The 16,186-nt window shown below is 46.3% G+C and overlaps 1 protein-coding gene across 5 annotated transcripts in view; it reads right to left on the reverse strand.

Annotated features, from left to right (window-relative positions):
• RARA (retinoic acid receptor alpha) overlaps nt 1-16,186 on the reverse strand; it is a 227,054-nt gene that overhangs the window by 7,606 nt on the left and 203,262 nt on the right. For all 5 annotated transcript variants that reach the window (XM_061589346.1, XM_061589344.1, XM_061589343.1 and 2 more), the window contains 4 exons: nt 11,000-11,148; nt 7,435-7,576; nt 1,684-1,844; nt 190-366 (listed from right to left, as the gene is read on the reverse strand). In XM_061589346.1, the coding sequence (XP_061445330.1) occupies nt 190-366; nt 1,684-1,844; nt 7,435-7,546 (450 nt within the window). In that variant the 5' untranslated portion in view covers nt 7,547-7,576; nt 11,000-11,148. The remainder of the gene's footprint in view (nt 1-189; nt 367-1,683; nt 1,845-7,434; nt 7,577-10,999; nt 11,149-16,186) is intronic.

Consider the following 16,186-nt stretch of genomic DNA (forward strand, 5'->3'; position numbering starts at 1 on the left):
GCTGTTTTCACCGGTGGGACCGAGAGAAGGTCTTTTGAGGCTGATCTTGTTTGGCGGCATATTTGGTGATACTGGAGGCGTTCCTTCAGATAGACTGGGCCGGAACCGTATAGGGTTTTAAAGGTTAGTACCAACACCTTGAATTGGGCCCGGTACACAACTGGCAGAAGGAGAAGGTCCTCAACTTACCAGGATGTCTAGGCAGGCGGCTTTGAGGAGTGTGATCTGGTCAGCAATTGTGAGCGTGGTGAAACCCGGCAACTGCTTGGCGAATTCAACTGTCTTGATTATGCACTTTGTGGACAATTCACTGAACTTGTCCCACAGGTCGATGTCAAGAGAGACCCGCTGATCTGAACTGTTATTCTGCATAAGTGAAAAAACACTAGAAGTTCAGGATGAGAAGATGGCAGGAGTAACAAAAGAGGGAGAGCTCAATGCATTTGAGACTTGAAAAAAACGGGTTAGATTTCAGCCCCCCCCCCCCCCCAGAACTTCTCCTTTGAAAACTGAATGGTGTGAAACTTCACATTCACAGTGCTGATGATTTCTTGGAAGTTAAGAAGAAATTGTTCCCCAAGCCACATTGGCTGCTCACCTTGAGTACATTTCCCATCCCATAGAGTACATGGATTGATCACTTTAGGAAGTTGCCTTGTAATGAGTCAGACCATTATAGCTCAGTATTGTCTACACTGACTGGTAGAAGCTCTCCAGGGTTTCAGATGGGACATTCCCAGCCCTACCCAGAGATGCTGGTGTCTGAACCTGGGACCTTCTGCATGCAAGGCAGATGCTCTACCACTGAACTATGGCCCTTCAGATGACTTTCTTCAGCCATCTGAACCTGTCATCTGTAGGCCTACACTGGCATTAACTTTAACTGCTCCTACTGGGAGAAAGGATGGCGTGTATAAGAAGCAATGGGATGGATAAATAAATAATTAAACAAACAAATATATAAAAAAAGAAGCAAAGCCAGCCATGGAAACAGACTTTTGTAACATGAGAATGATCGGACCCAAAGCTGGCACACTGAGCTCAGGAGTTTCTCCTGAGATCCTTAGCTTTTACCTGAGCAGTGCTGGAAACTGCTTTATGAGGGCACTGTACTAAAAGCTGGGATATAATTATATACAATGAAAACGTAAAATGAACACAATATCACGTTTCTTGTCCCATGGCCAGAGAGAGGAGCTTGATGAAAGTGGAAAGTGCCTGGTGAAACCTCAGAAGCAAGCAGAGTGGGTCTGCATAGCCCAGATAGCAAAAAAACCAATGGGCCATATCTGAGTGAAAGAACAAATGTTTAGCATGCACCAGGTCTCAGATTCAAACCTGGGCATCCCTCATTAAAAGGATCAGGAAGCACATGATAGGAAACACCTCTGCCTGCCTCAGATCCTGGAAGGCTGCTCCATGTGGATTTGATGGACAAATAGTCTTACTCAGTAAAAGGCAGCTTTATAATAATAAAATATGGAAAGCGAATCAGCATGGACAAATGTGATCAATGAGCAAAAATCATCTAGGTGGCAGAAAATGGCTTCTGGGGATTTTTGAAGCGCAATTTGAGGGGGATGTTAGCATAGAATTTTCATAGCCCCAGCCATGGTCTTCCCACTTTCCCTGCACCAATCACAGCTTCAGCTTAACCCTTGGTCCTCCATGACTGCCGCTCACCGTGGTATACTTGCCCAACTGGCAGAGGGCAGGGAAGGTCTCCTGGTGGGCCTTGCGCACTTTCTCTATGAGATCCTCCACCTCAGGCGTGATGACGTAGCTCTCGGAACATTCCTGCTTTGGGGTGTCTTTCTTCTTCTTGTTCCTGTCATTTCGGACAGCTGGAAAGGCAAACAAAGAAGATGAAGCAAAGGAAGTTGTGCTGTCCAAAACAGGGAGAAATCAAGAGCCCTTAATGGAGAACCAACTTATTCTTCCTTATTTCAGCCATTATTTATTATTTATGATTATATAATACCAACAACAATTGTTGTTATTATTATGTTATTGACTGACTATATAATTAAGAAACCTGGGACACAAGAAGGTTCAGACAATATATTCTTAACTGAGTCACAGCCACGTTTGCACATGGACAACCTTCTGGGCACTGCATGCCAGTGGTGGGTGGAACAATGGATGCAATTCTTAACTTTGTACAGGAGGCTGCAGTCCAGCCACACAGGTGAGAGGTTTCTACACTTGCAGTTCTTCATCCAGACAAGGAAGAGGCATTATTAAAGTTCAAAGATATATTCCAGGCAGCCAAAAGAATTGAAGGGATGTGTGGATTGGACCAGTTAGAGGTGTGGCTTGGGGAGAGTCCCAAGGGCCAGGCAGAGAGGCTTGGGGGCTGCTTTTGGCCCCTGGGCCTGAGGTTCCCCACCCCTGGAACAGAGCAACACCACTTGTGCTGACAGAATTGTGGCCAATGGTGGCTTTCATCTTTTACCAATATGTCCAACTGAGTTTTGCTCTTTTCAACTCTCTGTGCCATAGCCATGAACTAAGGTGCTGCAATGTCATGGAATGCATGCAAATATTCTAACTACTCAGAGTGCATGTGCCTTTACCAGAATTGTAACACAGTGTTGCCTTTGTGAGGGAAGTAAAAGATCAGTTTGGCTGGGGAAATCTCAAAAAGGGCTGAGGGACAGAGAGGCTACATACCAGACTGGGGGAAGAAATGCCAAGCTGAGAAAAGGGAGGACTAATGAGAAAGGCAGACTGGGGAAAGCCTCAGCAGGGACAAAGAGACAAAAGAAGTTGTATGGCCTTAAAAGTACAGGAGTGGAATGGAGAGAAAATAAAAGGTGCATTTAAAAGGGAACATGGAAAATCACTTCATACCAAGTCAGATCATTGGTCCATCTGGCTCAGTACTGTCAACAGTGACAGGCAGCTGCTCTCCAGGGTTTCAGACAGGGGACATTCCCAACCCTACCTGAAGATGATTGAACCAGAGATCTTCTGCAAGCAAAGCAGATGCTCTCCCACTATGCTACTGCCCTTCCCCAGAGCCGGGAAAGCCACAAGCAACTATTTGCCCAGTCCTTTAGAACTTGGATGGTGGCAACTAAAAATCTGAATCATTTCTCCAAAGTTATTTTGAAGGAGCAAATGTAGAAAAGCAAAAGGTGCTCTTCAGAGTAAGGAGAACAAATATAACTGGGTTATTTTGCAGTACACAGTCCTACTCAAAGTGTGTCTGCACAGTAGATACGGCACTCAACTGGGGATGGTGGACAAAAGGCGCCTCCTTCCCTGCTCCAGAATAAGAGATCCAGCTTGGGGAATGGACAACTGTGGCTGATGACCCCCCAGTATGGAAGATGATCCACCTCAACAATGAGAACTTCCAAGAACCAAAGCTCGGTATCATGATGGATTTTGGTGTACACACAATACACGAAAACACCTTAGCCAAGTATCTCATCTCAACATCCTGCCACTGATCTGGAAGAGGACAAAAAAGTAATCTGGCTCCAACTGTCTGTCAGTCCTACCCTATCTTCACTGGCAGATCAATCTTCCCAATCCAGGCCACGGTGCACCATGTCAGAGAGTAAGCATGCAAGAAAAGGGTGCCTGCAGATCAAGTAGCTCCTGGAGTCTCAAGCAAGTGGTCCCAACTAGTTGTTTGCAGGGGAGGAGGGAGACACCTCCCCTATCTGTAGCCAATCAAACTCTTTCCCAGTCCCACCTATGCCCATTAGTCAGACCTGGAATGCAAGCAACATTCATCCATCCACAAAATCTTTTTACTGGGTATCACACCATGCCACTGTCCAGGGAACCTGGGAACACAGCCTGATCTTATGATGGATGTGTGCATGCAATATGTGCACAGTAGTATGTGTCACACACACACGTGCATCCCTTCTGGGCCCCGGTGACCTGCAGGTGAGGCACCAGAACAGAAACCATAAGATAAATGTCATATATTTAGCCAGCTAAGGGAAGTTCTTTGTTCCCAGAAATATTTCAGAATTATTCCAACTTCCAGTCTCAGTTTATGTATTTATTTCAGCACTTCTATACTGTCAAAAGCAGCACCTGAGATAACATTCAATCTTCACATCCAGCATTTTTTAAAAAAAACTAAAATCAGAAATAACTATTAAAAAACAAAGTAAAAAAAGACATTCTTAGCATGTCAGCACAAAAACCACCAGCTGCCAGGAAAAGTGAAACTTTAATCAGCCACTGAAATGTCAAGAGGGAAGCAGTTTGATATGTTTGCAATGGAGGCACATATTCCAGAGCTCAAGGAATCACTACAGAGAAGGCCCTGTAGATTTTAAACATTGTATCTATAAAACTATATTAAAAAGCTGGAACATGGAGTTACAAAGTCCCCTGCAGATCTAAGGAAGTTAAAAGTAACCATTCAGCACTGTAAATAGGGCCCAGAAACATATAGTGGGATAGAATAGGAGCTCCCTCTGTCCTGTCCCTGCCAGATCACAGTAGTGGATATAGAGATAATCAAACCATGGAAGACTGAAGCCAGATCCTTATCAGAGTGAAGCAGCCACACAGCCAGCTCACCAGCCCAAGTTAGTGAAGGGCAACTATTGTCCACTGCTTCACCAAAAATCCAGCAGCAAGGTGGGGGTGGGGTGGGGTGAAGGCAAGCTTTTTTTTTCAGGGGGAGTGTAGCCCCGTCCAGGAAAGGAAGAACCAACCAACCTTCAGACCTAAGTTGGCCTGCCATCCGAATCTCTGTCTTGCCACTATTCCGGCTAAAACCATTAGTTCTTGTTTCCTCAAGCTTCTTCCTCCTCTACATTAGCGCTCCCTAAGACCTACCAAGGATGCCCTCTCATGTGTGCCATCCACTCAGCAACAAGGACAGGCAGACTTGTGGAACTCTCTTCCACTTGAAACTTGCCAATGCCCAAATATCTTTTAAGTGTTCAAAACCTTTTCATTAGTGAATGGGGGAAGCTAGCAAAGGGAGGGGAGTTTTAATATTTGTTGTGTGGTATCACAAGTGTTAATTTATTTATTCATGCCTTCACAGGGTCAGTGTGCATATCTACCTAACCAACCTACTTGAAACCCTAAAAATGGGAAAGGCTAGAAATTCAAACAGAAAAAAGAAAAGTCATATGAAGAGCCTTTAACTAATTTGGATGCACTTAATCTACACAAAACAAAAATTGGCACAAATTACAAAACTAAGGCCCATGGGCTGCAAAAGGATGTGGCCTGGGTATCAGGCGTTGCCTCTGTGTGCTCAGGATTTCTTGAGGCAGCACTAAGCCCTGTATGTGTTTTTGCTTTCTCTTCTGACATATCTTTGCACAGAACCCAAATGAGAGTAATCCTGGAGGAAGTCACAGGGACTGCAAGCTTCCTTTTTGGGTTTTATTCTCTATGAGATAGATAGATTAGATAGATAGATAGATAGATGAATAGATAGATAGATAGAGGGAGGGAGGGAGGGAGGGAGTATATATGCGTGTGCGTGTGTATAAAATATATAATAACAAAAAATATATATGTCATGAGACGGTGGCAACGCCAGATGCGCCTTTCGCTCACAGTAGGCTGGTCCATTTCACCACCCTGCCTAAGGAGGTGGGGGCGGGAGAGAGGGGGATAATTCGGAAATCAGTCATGTCTGCTTGGCAAATTCAATAAAGCGCAGTCCAGACAAGCAGTTAGGGAGGGGGGAATACTGCATCCATCATCACATAGGGGTTGGGGGGAGAAAAAGCAGCTGGCACAAGGAGGAGGGAGGGAGAGAGTGAGAGTGTTGGTGCATCTTAGAAACAGGGTCAGGGAAGGTGCCCCACATTTTCTTCCTCTCACAAACCCTCCGGTTTGGTCTATGCTTGAACTCCTTCCCCACACCCCTTGTAAAAGGGTGGTTATGTTTCATAAGGACACTGGTTACTACACTACCTTAGCCTTACACCTTTAGTAAGCATGTGTCACCCTCCTGCTTGTAACTGTGTGGTTGGCAAAGTCATCTTCTCTCCCTCGCCCTACAGCATCTCTGGGGCTGACAGATGGACCTTGGTCACTAAAGGTTCCTAATAGGACTTTTGGATGCTATGTTGCTACTCGGCACATATGGAGAACAAGACCAGGACTTGGCCAGAATAATGTCTGCCCCCCTCCAACTTCCCTGATTACCCTGTTCACCTTTGGAGGAAAAAGGGCAGGATCTCAGATGTCCCAGATTAACCACAGATTCCGCACCCATCCAACCCCCCTTTCCACTGGAGCAATCTGCTGCTTCCCCACCCCAAGGGTTTATTAATCTCACCCTTGGAGTTGTCACGACGAAGTGGGGTTCCCTCCCCTCCAACCCCCGTTACAGTCGGGAGCCATGACAACTAGGCACTGCAGACGCCAGGAGGGCCCTGTCTGCGTCATTTATCTCTGATATCATCAATCACTGGTTGCCGGGGAAACACCCTCAAAATTAGCACAAAGCGGAGGGGTGAGCTCCACACACCATCTCTTTGGGGCGAAAGCTGGAAAAATCCCTGCATGTCAATGGCAGCTGTTTGGGAGGTTGGAGGAGGAAGGGTATCTTGTTTGGCAGAAAAGGTTAACTCCCCCACCCGCAGCACAGCTCCTCCAAGAACCAGCTGGAGCAGGGAACCCCCCCCCCCGCAAACTGCTAAACTGGATTTAATTCCCTAAATATTGACACAAGAGTAAGATCAGAAATTTGGGTTGGAGGTTAATTGGACTTTAATTCCCCCCCTCAAACCCCACTGCAATCTTTTCCCCACAAGAGGTGTTCTGCAGGATGAAATGAGAGCAAGTGGGAAGTAAGAAAGCGTATCTATAGGGAAACAATGACCATCACCTGAATCCTCAAGGAGGGCATAGTGGCACAGGCATAAACCCTTTGTTAAACACTAGATGCTCTTGTGGATATAATTGCAAACTTTAAAGCCTACCTCCATAATCATGAGGACTAGCAACCTGCTTTTCAAAGAAGAACAGCAGCTGACTATACTGGTCTCGTCACCCTTTATCGCCCTTTTTGTTCTCCCTGTACAAGCGAATATGCCAATGTTACATCCTCCATTCTGCATATATTTCTCCCTCCCTGTGAACCAGGACTTCTCTTTCCTTCTTCTCAAAGCCTTTCCAGGACTACTGCAGCCCTCACCTTTTCACCTCTGAATCACAGGGGCTCCCTGTGGCATTCTGGTTTGAATGATTATTTGAAAATGCTTTACAATTCTTAAGTAAGACAGTTTTTTACTTGAGCAAAAAAGGCTGGCCAGCAGCCTACATGGACTGAGATTTAAACCTGGGTCTCCCAAATCCATCAAACTGCACCCTGACCTTCTTGAGTTCTGAATGTGGAGCGACATTTGGGACCTACTCCTGTAAGAGGAGGGGGCTGCTAGAAGCTTCCTTTCCCCAACTTTCTTTTCCTCCTTGCCCTTCACTCACACTCCTTGGACATGCCAACTTCAAAGCACTTCTGTAGGCGGCAGTATTGACAACGGTTTCGAGTCACTTTGTTGATGATGCAGTTCTTGTCACGGTGACAGGTATATACCATGTTCTTCTGGATGCTGCGGCGGAAAAAGCCCTGCAAGGTGCAGAAGAGAAAAAAGTGGGTGAGCAAGTCAAACCCTTCCACCCCTCTTTTGCTGCAACATCTGGCTTGGCTCACCCACTCACATCCATCTGGAGAGGTCTGCCATTTTGCTGCAGTGTGCTTGGCTCTCTGAGAGCAGATGTAGTGTGTGTCCATCCCTTTTTTTCCTCTTTGTGTCCTGTCCTTTTATATCATAAGCCTGAGGGAAGGGACTGCATTATTCTTATCGATCTGTAAGCGCTCTCTGGCAGCTTTTCTGGCTAAAGGGCGGGGTATAAATCCTTTGAATGAGTAAATAAATTAATAAATGCACACAAAGCACTTTGAACACACTGAAGCACTACAGGAGGGATGGGAAACCTGTGGCCCTCCAGTGTTTGGACTAACAACTCCCGTCATCCCTGACTACTGGGCCATGCTGGCTTGGGTTAATGAGAGATGGCGTCCATCATTATCTGGAGGGCCGCAGGTCCTGTATCTCTCCTTTACAGAAATGTAAAGAGCTACCTGGGCACAGTGTTGCTGCCTATGGGGACAGGTGGCTTTTTAATCCCTTTCAAGTCTGTAAGAAGATGCCTTTTCCCCACCGTCACCATATTCGTTTGTTTCCAGCATTCTTGTGCAGGTTTGGCTAATGCAACATACAAACGTTGCACTTCAGTCAGTGTTAAAAACTGAGTATACAAGAGGTAGCCAACATGGTGCCCTCCAGCTGCTGCTGGACTCCAGTTCCCTGCATCCCTAATGACTGGCCATGCTGTCCGGGGCTGATGGGAGTTGGAATCCAAAAGCATCTGGTGAGCACCACGTTGGATACCGAGGCCTAGGAATTCAGGGCAATATTGAACATTAATAATAACAAGCTTTTTATTGATTGATTTAATTTTATTGAATACATTTATCTCCCACCTTTTCCCTGTTACAGAACTTAAGGCAGCATACATGGGGGCGCCCAGGTAGTCTCCCATCCAGACACTGACGAGACCCAGCGCTGCACAGCTGCAACACGGTGGCTGCATCATATGACCCCAGGACTGTCTCGTGGAACTAAAGTGCTTTCACAACATTCAAGGCACTACACATGCATTTTTCTACAACAACCCTGCAGGATGGGTCAGTACTGTTACCCCCATTCTGCAGATGAAGAGAACAAAAAATAAGAGAGGACTAGCCCTCCACTATGCAATTTAACGATGGGTTCCTGGGTGGTAGCCATGACAGTTAAGCCAGTTTAGGTTTGTAATGGATGTATCTAGAACTGGAACTATGGACAGGATAGCAAGTGTCAAGGCACACATGGTTCTGAAACACACAGACCTATCTCTATTATCGCCTTGCATTTGAGAACTAATTAGCCTTCTGTTGTGCCTACAGCCCTCTTCAGGTGTTCCCCTCACGCAAGGGGCAGTGGAAGCACTCTCCCTGGCACTGCCCCTGCTGTTGTGTCGCTATTTCTGCCCCAGGAGCCCCCCCGCAAGCCAATGCTGGGTGCTGCACTTCTGCACCAGGGAGGCTTTTCAACTTGCGTGGGGTCCCAATGTGATTTAGAACCCTGATTTTCTAGTGTTCTAAATCATGATGGGAAGTCTACATCAACAGAGCAGGCTTCCTACTGCTGAACGTCAGCCTCCAAGGGGAGGGGGCGGGCAGCGGGAGCAGTGACAGTGATGTGATGGAGGGGGGTGAGGGAAGGGAGAGAAACCCCATTATTCTTCTCAAGGGATGATAATCGTGCAAGGTGAAGAACATCTGAATAGGGATTCTGTGGATGGGCATCTGCAGGAATTTTGGGGGGGGGGGGTTGATGGCAAAGTAAAACACTGATTTTTTCATAAAAAATTAGAAGAATAGCATTTATATGTTTTGCCTCTTATCTCATGTTCTACAACGAGAAACTTACACTTTTAAAAAATAAAGATAGGAATCTGGGTATGGTTCATTGAGGGGAGGCAACAACCCCCCCCCCCCCGCTGCCTGTCCCCTTGTGGATGCCCATGCTTCAGTGGAGCTCAGAAGTTTATATGTAACTATACCCAGTGGGATGGGTCTCACAAAACAAGGCTTTGGCTATTCCTGCACCACTGCTGCCTCCCTCAAAGAAAATCAGGAAGCCTAGTTTTCACACTGAGAATTATGCAAATTAAAAATATTTGCTCTACAATGAGCCAGGGTTTTCAAAGAACGTAGGGAAAGGGCAAACATTATTCTATGCATGAGGGCTAGAAACTTGAGATTCTCAGGACTGCTGCCTTCTGTCTGAAACTGGAAGCCTAATGCAGTACAGAATATACATAATCCTGCTTAGAAGAGGCATTTTATACCTTTTATTTCCTGAACTTGCACATTCTCAAGACTGCAAAGCGCCAATGGCTCTCTACACATCAAAAAAAGGCTGGTGCTGCAACCAATTGGACAGGGATGCAGGCAGCAGAAATCGAGGCCCATTGGTTTGGGGGTGGCCACAGCAGAGGCCAGGTTACCCAATGGCACAAAGGACTGAAGACAACATTGCCACGTCCCTCTAATGAGATTAAGGGACTCCTGGTGGGGAAGGAAAAAGGCCTTTCTTCCAGGCAACCAGAGGCACAGAGGGCTTCGTGTTAATAAGCCAGAGAGGAGGGATTTGTTGGTGGGGACCAAGTACATAGCACAGTGTCTGCTTGCCGAGGCTGATCTCTGCCAACCTGATCCACAAGGTCTTACTGCCAGCCTAGTGCAAGTGAGGAAATGTGTGTGAACAGGTAGAGCTATAGGAGTTCATCCTGTTAAGGACAACACAAAGGAATAAATGGAAAATTTTAAAAAGGGGAGCAAGTATGTATCAGAGGAAATGAAAATAAATAAATGACTAAAGAAAAAAACGCTCTTGTGCATACATGACTAACACACATCCTCGTGCCCCTATCAGCCACATTCATCCTTAGAGCATGACTGAAACTATCCGAGTGGGAGAGGGCAAGGTGCAACACTAATTCCTCCTAGTGTGGAAGGGTTGGCTTCGCTCCCAAATTCTGTTAGTTCTGTGTGAACATTGCTCTGTCCCCCACACCCTTATGCCCATGGGACATGGGCAAAAAACAAAGTGAAAGGACCCAGATGATTAGTGGGCATTGTATCAAGTACTAAGCCTTAATATCCCAGAGCAGATGGAAGTGACAGGGCACAGGGTGTTTGTGGGGCTGTCAGTTGGTCCTAGTGCAGGAAAAACACAACAGCCAGTAGGAAGAGTGAAGGTGTGCTTCATTTTTTATTGTCCCCACTGCATCACAGTACCTGTTCATTGAGCCTCTTTTGTAACTGCCTTGGACCTGCCTCAGTGGCTAAAAACTGTACTGCAACTTGCACACCTGACAAACTGGGATTCCCCATGTCTTTCCCTGCAGTGCGGGTCCCAGCTGCCATTTCCATTCTCACCTTGCATCCTTCACAGGCGCTGACACCATAGTGGTAGCCAGATGACTTATCCTGGCACACAAAGCAGGGCTTGTAAATTCGGGGCAGTGGGGGTGGTGAAGGAGGGCTGGGCACAATCTCTTCTGAGCTGGTACTCTGCGTTTCAATGGCTGCAGGAAAAGGAGAGAGAGAGAAATTTAGTTCAAAGGTGACATTCTTTGGGCTAAATATGGAAATGGAAGAGGTGGCAAGGTTTTGAGTCTGCCTGGAATCTGTGTGATGAAACTATCTGACCAATTCACTTTCAGAATGTCACTTATGGGCCTAGTACTCACATGCATGTACATCACTTGATTCCCCTGTGTTTGAGGACTGTATGCTTGGCTGGCAACTGAGTGTGTGAACTTACTCCATCAAAAAGCATTGCATGAGAGGTGATGTGAAGAGAAATGACAGTTCTGTCTATGTTGTTGACCTGTGATATGGCCCATTCTACATATACATGTTTGCCATGTGATGACTTTCACATGTGAACCAGTCCCTGGTCTCTTGCAAAGTGGACATATTACAAGGAAGGAGCAGTTGCACAGTGAACGAGCTTCCTCCACTTTACCTACTGCTATCAGCTTAAATTCCCCCCCCCAAAATTCTCTGCAAAGAGACACTAAAACACAATGCAGGAAGGATAACACTGCAAAATGGTTGCAGTTTGTTATTTTTGGCATTGAATTTGGGGTTTCATCTTGACTGAACTTGGAAATCGGGGGGGGGGGGTCCCACAGAGCATGCAATGGCTGCTAATCAAAGGCAAATCCCATTACAAACGTCAGTTGGCCTCCAGGGAGTATCATCAATTGGAGAGTGAGCCACCCCAGCACTCTGTCCTGGAGGGATGTTTTTCAGCAGCTTGTATTTTGGTCATTCAGATTTTGTGAGCATAATGTCTTTATATAAGATACCCTCCCCAAGTAACATTGAGAAGTGGGGACAGGACAGCTCAGTAGGGAATAACAATCCTAAATCAGGGTGCCCAAAGGTCTGAAAGCTTTGGAAGCCACCTCCAGCATGCTCTCTGCAAGGTTGGGATGGCACTGCTGCAAGATGTGATTTGACATTTTCAGGGCAGAGAAATAAGACATGGGATTGAGCCAGACACAGCCAATCCCAGGAGCGCTACATGCTGGCGCAGCAGCTCAGCTGAATGGCGGGGGGGGGGGGGAGAGAGGGAGGGAGAAAGCCAGTCAGGCAGTGCAGTAGTGACCAACAATCCTGGATTCCTGGTTCTGGAAGGAAAGGGGCTTGCTTTTGGGCAGAGGACGATAAAACAAACCAGACACAAGGTTTAACTTTTTTTTTAATGCCAGAAACACACACAACAGCCATTGTAAAGATGGAAGTGCTTCTGAGCTTGTAACAGAGTGCACTCCTCCTCAACAAGGAAGCAAGCAAGGTGGGGGCTTCTATGTCAAAATAGTGTTGTTAGTTGTTTCATGGTTACTTCAGGTTAATTAACACTGAGTACAAGGGTGCAATCTTCCAGGTGTGATATAAGACAGAGGGTCCTCTATGAAATATGTCACACGTCCAAAGGAGAGGGAAAGGGAAGATAATACGGTTGTGACAAAGAAGACATTTAATACTGGTTAGGAATGGGGCAGAAGTGTGACAAGAGGGAGAAGAGGGTTTAAAAAGGCATTTAAAATCTAACATATCCCATGGACAGCCTCTAGAGGAAAAAAAAGGCTTTGAACCTGTACTCTCATTCACAGATGCAGAAGGAAGCAGGTCTAGGTTGGTTATAACAGGATGTAGCTCAGAGCCTGGAAGCCTGGATACTATTCCCATCTCAAAGAAGGCAGCAGGGCCTTAAACAGGTTACAGTAAATGGGACTGAAAGTCAAGATTCTGAGGGGTCAATTTGCAGGATTAGGTAAGGAGTGAATTCTGTCAGTTAAAACAGAAGAACAAGGAGAGATTATTTTACTGAATCAAAATCTATTGGTATAAGAGCATACAAGCTTTCAGCTTACACGGATCTCCTCTTTTAGCAGGCAAAATGAAAAAGCTGGGACACACACACAAACACACAAAATAATTGTGACATAATCCAGGCAAGGCAGAAGTGCTGATGGTCAGCTAGAGAAACTGATCTAAGGATGGGCACTTCTCCTCTTCTGGATGTGATGGCCCTCCTTCTGAAGAATTTGGCACACAATTTTGGGGATTCTCCTGGGCTTGGCCTTGCTCCTGGTTGCTTAAGTGGTGGCTCTGTGTGCTGCCATTAGGACAGATGGGAAGCTGCCTTATACTGGTCCATCTAGCTCAATACTACCTACACTGACTGGCAGCAGCTCTCCAGGTTTTCAGGCAGGAGTCTCTCCCAGCCCTACCTGGAGATGCTGGGATTGAACCTGCGACCTTCTGCATGCAAAGCCAATGTTCTACTAATGAGCTACAGCCTTTCCCCCACTGTCTGAGGCCAGGTGGGATGATACACAGGATGGGCCTTCTCCTCAGTGGCACCTAGACTTTGGAACACTGTTCCCTTGGGAGGCATATTTAGATTCTTCCCGTCTCCCCTCCAATGAACGGCGAAGGACATCCTTGCCCATCTGGTGTTTTATGACAACTGAGGTTATTGTACAAGCCCCTGACTTTGTGCTGGTTTTTTTTTTTTTTTTGGCAAAGATGTTATCAGAACATATTGCAGTTTTTCTCTCTCAATATAATTTCTTTGCTATTTTTATTGTTTTATTTTGTACTTTTACTTGCACATGCAGCTTTAGGGAACTTTCTGGCCAGAAAGTGGCATAAAAAGAAACTGTAATCCAATGTAACGTAACTGCAGGCACTGAGATGCCCCGGCCCTTTCAACTTCTATGCCATAGAACGGAGCCACATGGAATCTTTTAAGGAAAATCTTACCCAACAGAGATGTGGGTTCAAGAGGGAAACCACCCTCCAAACTTCTAGGCTGTCCTCCCATCCCATGAAATGCTTCCCCCCTCTTTGCTCCCCAATTGCCGCCCTGGGCTCCTGCTGGGAGGAAGGGCGGGATGCAAATCAAATAATAAATAAAATAAATAATAAATAAAACACACATTGGTTTATTGATATAAGCTCCACTCTGGCACAACCTGGTTAAAATGCTTTCGTTCCCATGACTCCAGGTTTCAAGACGCAGCTCACAAGAGCAGGCGTGGTGACATGTACAAGATACAGAGGGGGTCAAGAGCCATCGTCCTTTCCCAGCTTGGAGAAGGGGGCATGATGTAGAGAGGAATGGAGCAGAGGGAAGACTGCTACAGATTTCAAAAGGTAGAGTGGATTCTAGCAGCTTGTTAATAAAAACACATGAGAAACTGCACTGTGTGAATTTGTGTACTTGCATGTGCACAACAGCAAAACATGGGCAACGACAAAAAGATATGCAGCCTGCACATGTGCAATGTGTTTTCCGCTCCCCCAGGCATGAAAAGGTTAAGGCACTTGGCTGAACACCCACGGCCCCTTTCCTGTAGGATGTCTGCCGATGTTTTTCTTCAAGCCAGAGTCCGGAGTAAACCAGTCAGACAGGATATTAAAAGGCCTGGCCCTGAGCAGGGTGAACAGGCCTTCAGATGGGAAAGGCCTCCAGGCCAGTCCCCCAAGGATGGGTTTGATTAGCTCCCCCTTCTTCAGCGAAAAAATAACCCATACATACACACATACACACACAAAACCTTGTAGGGAACAGAGCCAGGATGTGGCCTGCCAAACAAAAGGGCTGGCGCATGCCAGGAGATTAGACATGAAAGGGGTTTCATTGAGTGGGGCCTCCATGCAGGAAGAGGCTCACAGCTGGGGAATGCACCCTGAGGACTTTGCACCAACTCACAGCTTATGACGTCCCCACCCTGACAGGACAAAATACAAGGTCTCACAAGGCCGATTCCCCTACCCACCCCTACACACACACGCACACTGGTGTGGTCCAAATCAACCACAGGAGAGACACAGAGACGCACGGCCGTGCAATGGAAGAGCATCAAGGCAGGCAGCCAAGCAGTCAAGATGCTGGATTCTATAATTCTGGGAAGGGCCGAGAGGCCTAGCAGGTTGGAACTAGAGCTAAATTGCTAAATGTTGGAGTCGTCTGACCTGAAAGCCCCTTGTTTGTAATCCCAGATGTGTGGGGTGTTGGCTGTGGTTAAACCCATGATGAGGGAAAGGCACTCTACAGATGCTCAGAAGCACCCATTATTATTTCAGATGTTCCAATGCTGAACTGTGGAACAGAAAACAGATCCTGGACAAAGCCATGATTCAAATTTACTAGCTTATTAGGATCATCATTACAGCTAGGACTCCTGGGTTGTTTCCTCAAGTCTGCAAAGAATATGTTGGGTTGGGCTAGTGAGTAAAATAAGGAACTAGGCACAAAGCCAAGATGGGATTCTAATGAGAGCCAAGTTATACATTTAGCAGAATAACATCATAAAGCTTTTCCTGGACTGTATAACTTCATGTGAACATAAGAAGTACCTGCTGGATCAGGCCAGTAACCCATCTAGTCCAACATCCTGTTCACACAGTAGCCAACCAGATGCCTGTAGGAAGCCTGCAGGCCAGACCTAAATGCAACAGCACTCTCCCCTGCTGCAGTTGCCAGCAACTGGCATATGTGGAAGAGTTAGAATGCTCTCTCCCTCTCTCTCTGCACATAGATGGGTAGCATGTCAGGAAACAGTACAGTGAAACATTTTTCTGTCATGCTTATTTTGTGTGTGCAAGCTTTCTAGTTTTGTTTTGTTTTCTTTCAGATGGAAGAGCATTCACATGTGTGATTCTTCCATGCTCAGACTAAAGTGGTACCTTTCAGGAAAAGATTTACACGAATCTGCTTGAAGGTATAAATTTGCCCTTAGTTGGAAGTAGGGGGCTGAGGCTTGCTTCTAACTTTGCAAAGGGAGATGACTGAGGGTTCTCTGGAGGAGAGTTGGGGCTCTTAAGGTTAACGGAGCAATGGGGTCTCTGAGTTTAGAGAAAGCAGGACATTTGGGAACGAAGACAGTTGTGTCTTGTTTCTAGCTTTGGGAAAGAAGAGTCGAGTCTGGGAAGAGACACTGGAGGTAGAACACCAACACTCCCAGAGTTCTATCTTAACCCATTCCTTGTACTCTACCCTCCTGTCTTCCACCTCTCTCACAGCTGGAGAATGAACCCAGG

This window comes from Rhineura floridana, chromosome 11 (assembly GCF_030035675.1).
Source record: "Rhineura floridana isolate rRhiFlo1 chromosome 11, rRhiFlo1.hap2, whole genome shotgun sequence".
Taxonomy (NCBI): domain Eukaryota; kingdom Metazoa; phylum Chordata; class Lepidosauria; order Squamata; family Rhineuridae; genus Rhineura; species Rhineura floridana.